At 47.4% G+C, this 6645-nt stretch overlaps 1 protein-coding gene across 1 annotated transcript in view; it reads left to right on the plus strand.

The window, feature by feature from the left end:
• The window catches only part of LOC109924201 (inositol-trisphosphate 3-kinase B-like), a 94650-nt gene extending 88011 nt beyond the window's left edge, over positions 1 to 6639 (plus strand). Inside the window, exons 5-7 of the mRNA XM_048596720.1 lie at positions 2008 to 2109; positions 2488 to 2559; positions 4374 to 6639. Coding sequence (XP_048452677.1) covers positions 2008 to 2109; positions 2488 to 2559; positions 4374 to 4583 — 384 coding nt within the window. The 3' untranslated portion in view covers positions 4584 to 6639. The remainder of the gene's footprint in view (positions 1 to 2007; positions 2110 to 2487; positions 2560 to 4373) is intronic.
• Positions 6640 to 6645: the final 6 nt, after the last annotated feature.

A 6645-nucleotide genomic window follows, 5' to 3' on the forward strand; every position in this document is an offset into this window, starting at 1 on the left:
ACATCTTCCAAGGTGTTACCAACATTCAACACGAAACTACACAGAACAGACATCTTCCAACGTGTTACCAATGTTCAACATTGAGCTACACAGCAGACATAGAGTCATACAACACAGAAAGAGACCCTTCGGTCCACCTTGTCTATCCCGCGCAAGTTTCCCAAAATAAACTAGTTCCACTTTCCTGCATTTGGCCCATATCCCTCTAAATCTTTCCTCTCCATGTCCCTGTCCAAATGTCTTTTCAATGTTATACCTGCATCTATCACTTCTCTTGCAGTTCATTCCACATACGAACCACCCTCTGTGTGAAAAGGTTGTCTCTCAGGTCTGGGTTAAATCTTTCTCCTCTCATGATTCAACACTAAGCTACACAAGAAGGTATTTGGACAGATGACCAAAACCAGGGTTTAAAAGGTCACTTTAAGGAGTGTTTTAAAGGAGGAAAGTGAGGCACAGAAGTAGAAAGTTTTAGGGAGGGAGCTCCTGAGATTCGAGTCCAAGCTACTGAAGGTATGTGCCATTGGTGCACTGATTAAAATCAGGGGATATAGCCAGATTTAAAGAAGTACAAATATCTCGAAACAGAATACAGAAACAGGAGGGTGTACATTGTAGTTTTGTGAGTGAGTGAGCTTGAAGTGTAGAAATCTGTGTTAGTGCACATGAGTGTGTGTAAGAGGATGTTCTGATGTAAGTAAATGTGTGCTGGTGTAAATGCACATGAGTAGGAGTGTGTATGTGTATAGGAATGTTCATAGATGTGTATTAGTTTGTGTGGGGGTCAGTGTGTATGAGTGAATATAAGAGTGTGTGTTGGTGTATGTGCGTGTGTAAGAGTAAGTTCTGGTGTAACTGAGTGTGTGTTGGTGTATATGAGTGTGTCTGTGCACAGGAGTATACATTGGTGTATATAGATGTGCAAGGGAATGTGTATAAGTGTGTTGGTTTATAGAAGTGTTGGTGTGTATTAGTGTGTGTTGATGTGTATTTGTGTGTTTATGTCTGTGTGTGTGGTTGTCTATATAGGTGTGTATATTGATGTAGGCATGTATTAGTGTGTGTGAGAGTGTGTGTTGGTTATGTGTGTGTGTTGGTGGATATGATTGTTGTGTGTGTGTGTGTTTTTTTGGGGTGGGTTATGTAAGTGTCTGTATATGTGTGTGTGTGTCTGTGTGTGTGTGTGTTTATGTACAGCATGTTTAATCATTTAATCTGCCTTTTCTGCAGTACACAGTGTAATAATTTCTCACTCTCTCAGTGCCCTAGTATTACCTCACGCCGTTCTCGACTGTCCTGTCGTTAGGCAGAATAAAGGTCACATTCCACTCAATATAACATGTCTAATGTACGATGAGTTTCCATGGATGGACTGTACTTTCTAAACAATCCTTTTTTGTTTTATTTATTCAACACATGAACAGAAGGAACATGTTCAAACTTCACATCTTGTTTTGAAAAACCGAGAGCTTGGGTAGCCTTATAGCTGCTTTCTCCATGGTAACACTTCATTTGTTTAGAGTTGACTGAAGCGCCCGTCGCCACACATGGTTTCCTGCAGTATAAATTGTTGTGATCATTTGAAATTTGGCACTCTTGCCTGTGTCTTGATGAGTACACGATTCAACGACACGTGATGAGGAACGGGTCGTCGGATCCGAAACGTTAACTCCGATTTCTCTCCACAGATGCTGCCGGACCTGCTGAGCTTTTCCGGCAACTTCTGTTTTTGGTTCACCGACACGTGTCTGTTTTTGGTAACTGTGTTTCTGTGTTGGGTAAGAACAGGGACCTTAACTCCAAATTCCCAGTTGTGGCTGATTTTGTAGCATGTGTTCCATCGTAAACAAGGGGTTTGTGAAAGCGTCTCTTTGCCTACTGGGAGTTTAGCAGCAGCCCCATTGAATTCTGGTGTACAGGAGAGGGCCCGCAACTGGGCCTGAGGCTGTATGCCCCAGAGATGAAAGGTCAGCGTGAATCATATGCTTCTGTTTATTGTTCATTCAGAATGAAGATGGGACTGTGAACCGTGACTTTAAGAAGACCAAAACTGAAGAGCAGGTCGTGGTAGCTTTCCAAGAGTTCACTAAGGGGAACAGAGTTGTTTTGGTAAGTTCCAGCTTTTGTCCTCTTTTTTTGCCACCCTTTGGGGTTTTGCCTCCGACGGGGGCAAGGAACTGAGTTCAAAGGTAGGAGACCACAAACTACAGCCTCCTCAATTAGCCGGCAATTGCAGGAAGAGTGGGGGTCGGGAGCTACACTTCTTTGAGGCATGAGTTGAGAGAGATAGAGGATGGCGGGGGGGGACCTGGGAATGCAGATGGCTGGCAGTGTGGGGATTAGTGGGGAAGCGGTGGGCGGGCGGGGAGACTGGAGACACCGAAGGATCTGGAGATGAGCTCTGCAGGGAATGGGGGCAGGGGTGCGGAAAGAGTGGGGTGAGGGCCAGTGAGGCTTGTTCACTCCAATGTTCTCTTTGTGTTCCAGAAAAAGTACCTTGATCGCTTGAAGCAGATTAAGGATACAGTGGAGGTCTCGCCTTTCTTCAGGACTCATGAGGTGAGTGGCAATTCGTACACAGAGAATGGTTACAGAGGCCATTCAGCCCATCATGTCTGCCAGTAAGCCAATCACCAAGTGCCACTCCCCAGCCTTCTCCCCACAAACCAGCACTTTCTTCCTTTTTTGGGGACGGTCTAGCTCCTTTTTGACTGTTTCAATTGACCCTGCCTTCACCACACTCTTAGGCATTGCATTCCAGACCCTAACCACTTGTGTGAAAATACTTTCTCCTCAGGTCCCCATTGCTTATTTTACATTTTTCCATCAATGGGAGCAGTTTTTCTCTATCTACTCTGTCCAGACACCTCATGCGTTTGAAACCCTTGAACAAATCTCCTCTCTCCCTTCTTTTCCCCAAGGAAAACAGGCCCAACTTCTCCAAACCATCGACGTGACTGACGTTCCTGATCCCCTGAATTTGGACCTTGCGAACCTTTCCTGCTCTTTCTCTCTTTCAAATCCCGAATCCTTCCTGCTCCCTCCCAAATCCAGGATCTTTTCCCAAATTCTGGATCTTTCTTGCTCTCTCCAGTGTCTGTCTGTCGGGAGTATGGGACTGGGGCAGATGTCTCTCGCGCGATTGTGTGAAGGGGAGAGATTTGAGAATATTCCGGCTCCAAGTTGAGTTCTGCTGGCAGTTCATAAAATCTCTGGAATAATTGGGCTGTGTTGGAGATTAATGATGGTTAAGTGGCAGAATGTACAGACACGCAGACAGCACCTGCTGTTGTTTGTTTGTTTGCAGTGGAGATCCTTTATCTCTGTTTATCTGTTTCTTTGGCAATGTCCACAACATGACGACTTGCCCATATTCTCTCTCTCTCTCCCACGGTTTCCTAGGAGATTTTGGGATGTAATGACCCTGCGTCATCCCCATCGCCGGGGGATTCAGAGTTTGTTCATATTCCCGATGGGTTAGATCTGGACAGGCAAGAGCTCTGCTCTCGATTAAATCTAAACCCCTCCCCCCCACAAACCCCGGGTCACTTTGGTTCCCCAGAGCAGACTGATTTGGATGGATTCATGATCAGATTTGTGGTTAGCTCTTTATTCTCTGATTTGGGAGCTCCTGGGACCAAGTGCCACTCCTGGAACTGAGCTCAAAAATAAAAAGCCCAGCGGCCTGATATGTCAGTGCTATGTCGCAAGAAAGAGAGAGAGGGGGCAGCTCTGTCGGGGGTGTGGATAGAACCTCACACTGAGCTCCCAGCTACCTGCCTGCTAAATAAATCCAGCAACACTACTCGGGAGAAGAACGGGGAAGTTATCGAAGTGTCCCAGCCAATATTTTCCCCTCAACCTGTCGGGCCAGTGTAAGTGACCACGCTGCTACTTTTGGGATCTTGCTGTGTGTCACTTGGCCACTAGGATTTGTCACAGTACAGCAATGGCTAACCAACATTCACATGTGAGGAGGTGATGGCCTAGCGGTGTCATCGCTAGACTATTTATCCAAAAACTAAACTAACGTTCTGGGGACCCGGGTTCGAATCCTGCCACAGCAGATGGTGGAATTTGAATCCAAAAAAAAAATTTGGAATTAAGTATCTGATAATGTTGATTGTCAGGAAAAAACCCATCTGGCTCCCTAATGTCCTTCAGGGAAGGAAATCTGCAATCTTTATCTGATCAGACCTACTTAACTCCCTGTTAGGGACAGCATTATAATGCTGGCTTAGCCAGTGATGTCCATATTCTATTTAAAAAATTAGCTGTAAAGTGATTTGGGAGGTTGTCTTGCTCTGTTGTTGTGTTTTGAGTGAGCCTGCCTGTATTAAAGGCCTCTCTCTCTCTCCACTCCGGTGTCCCAGGTGATTGGCAGCTCCTTGCTGTTTGTGCACGACAGGCGGGAACAGGCCAAGGTTTGGATGATCGACTTTGGGAAAACGATGCCCCTTCCTGAGGGCCAGGTCCTGACTCACAGGACGGCGTGGGTGGAAGGCAATCGGGAGGATGGTTATCTGTGGGGCCTCGATCACCTCATCGCCATCATGGAGAATATGTTACAGAAGCAGAACTGAGACCGAGCCGGAACGTTCTCCCAGGGAATTGGACTGGTCCTTGTTTGACAGAGCACGCTGCACTACAGAATGTTCTAGAACAGGCCCTCCCGCCTGCTTCCCCACTACAGTGGGGACAGTCTGGGCCATAACGTTATGTGGCCAAGATCTTCAGGATTAATGAATTCCCTCTCCTGCCTTATTTAACCTCCCTCGTGCTCCTTCCCATCTGTACTTTACTTTACTCCCTTTCCCCTTCCCACATCCAGTTCCATTCCCTAAGCAATTACCCCTAACCCGATCAGTCCTGAGGCAGAAAACAGTGAGAGAGTGAGGGGGAGAGAGAGAGAGAGAGAGAGAAGGACAAGTCAGCTCAAGGGCAGCTCAAAACTTCCCAGCCCGTCAGCGCCACCAACATGCTGTATCGGTCTAACCCAAGCCCCAGGTGCAAACGTGAATCAAAATGACGGAGCATTTTACAACAGACAGACGGGCTATTTAGCCCAGCAGTTCTGTGACAGCAAGAGCACGCAGTGAGCCTTTGTTGGGTGGGAGGTACAAACTGGTGGATGGTCGTATCCTTGTGCATACAGAAGTCGGGATTTAAAATGGCCACCTAAAGCTCTCCTGCTGTTTCTGTACGCTGTGTTTGCTGGAAGCACGAGCTGGGCCCAATTCCCACTGACCAGTCTGGTTCTTTCGGACCCAGTTCTCTCTGGCTGAGCCTAATTCTCACAGACCAGGCCAAGTTGTCACAGGCCAGGCCTGGTTCTCTCAGACCTGAACTAGCTTTCACAGACCGGGCCTAGTTCAGGCCTAGTTCTCACAGACTGGGCCTAGTTTTCGCAGACCGGGCCTAGTTCTCACAGGCCAGGCCTAGTTCTGTCAGACCTGGCCTAGTTCTCTCAGACCTGACCTAGTTTTCACAGACCGGGCCCAGTTCAGGCCTAGTTCTCACGGACCTGGCCTAGTTCTCACGGACCGGGTCTAGTTCTCAAGGACTGGGCCTAGTTCTTACAGACCAGGCCCAGTTCAGGCCTAGTTCTCTCAGACCTGACCTAGTTTTCACAGACCGGGCCCTGTTCAGGCCTAGTTCTCAAGGACTGGGCCTAGTTCTCACAGACCAGGCCCAGTTCAGGCCTAGTTCTCACGGACTGGGCCTAGTTCTCACAGACTGGGCCTAGTTCTCATAGACCGGGCTCAGTTCAGGCCTAGTTCTCACAGACCAGGCCCTGTTTTCACAGGCCAAGCTTAGTTAACAGAGGCCAGGCCCAGTTCACACAGGCTCTGCTTCTGTTTCCTTGCCCATTTTTCCCATTCTCCACATGCAGTCCTGATGCATCAAGGGGCTGCTTAGTCCCTCAGAGATTTGCTGCCCAGGGCAAAAACCAGTCAATAGAAGAAACCCAGTAATACTTGGAAATTAATGTACTGTTTGTATGGGTGCTTCATTTGAAAGTGTACAAGATGATTTGGGCCAGGTTTCTTTCAACTGTGGGTTATGAAGTGAGATTGGACAGAGTGCTCCGTGGAGCAGAGGAGACTGAGTGGCGGACATTACTGAGCTGTATAAAATAACGAGGGTCATAGACAGGAAGGAACCTTTCCCCTTGATGGAGGGATCAGTGTCCAGGGGGCATAGATTTAAGGTAAGGGGCAGAATGTTTAGAGGGGATGTGAGGAAGAGGTTTTTTTTCCCAGAGGGTGGTGGGAATCTGGAACTCACTGACTGTAAGGGTGGGAGAGGCAGAAACCGTCATTACGTTGAAGAATTATTTACATTTGCACTTGTGATGCTAAGGCCCACAAGGCTATGGGCCAGGTGTTGGAAAACAGGAGTAGAATAGTTAGGTCGTGGTTTTGGACCAGCCCATATTCGAAGGGCCGAATGGCCTTTTTCTGTGCTGGGGATTTCTATGATTCTAACTGGCTGATGCTTGACTCTCAGACAAACCAGCTCTGATTTGTTTTATTTGAATCCCCCGTTTTTTTAATATTCTTCTATCTGATAAATTGAAATGTTCAAAGCAGATCCGACAGGAAAAGACTGAACCATCTTTCTGTGTCCCCAGTGATTTCTCTC

The sequence above is a fragment of the Rhincodon typus genome, chromosome 5 (assembly GCF_021869965.1).
Source record: "Rhincodon typus isolate 14 chromosome 5, sRhiTyp1.1, whole genome shotgun sequence".
NCBI classification, from domain to species: Eukaryota; Metazoa; Chordata; class Chondrichthyes; order Orectolobiformes; family Rhincodontidae; genus Rhincodon; species Rhincodon typus.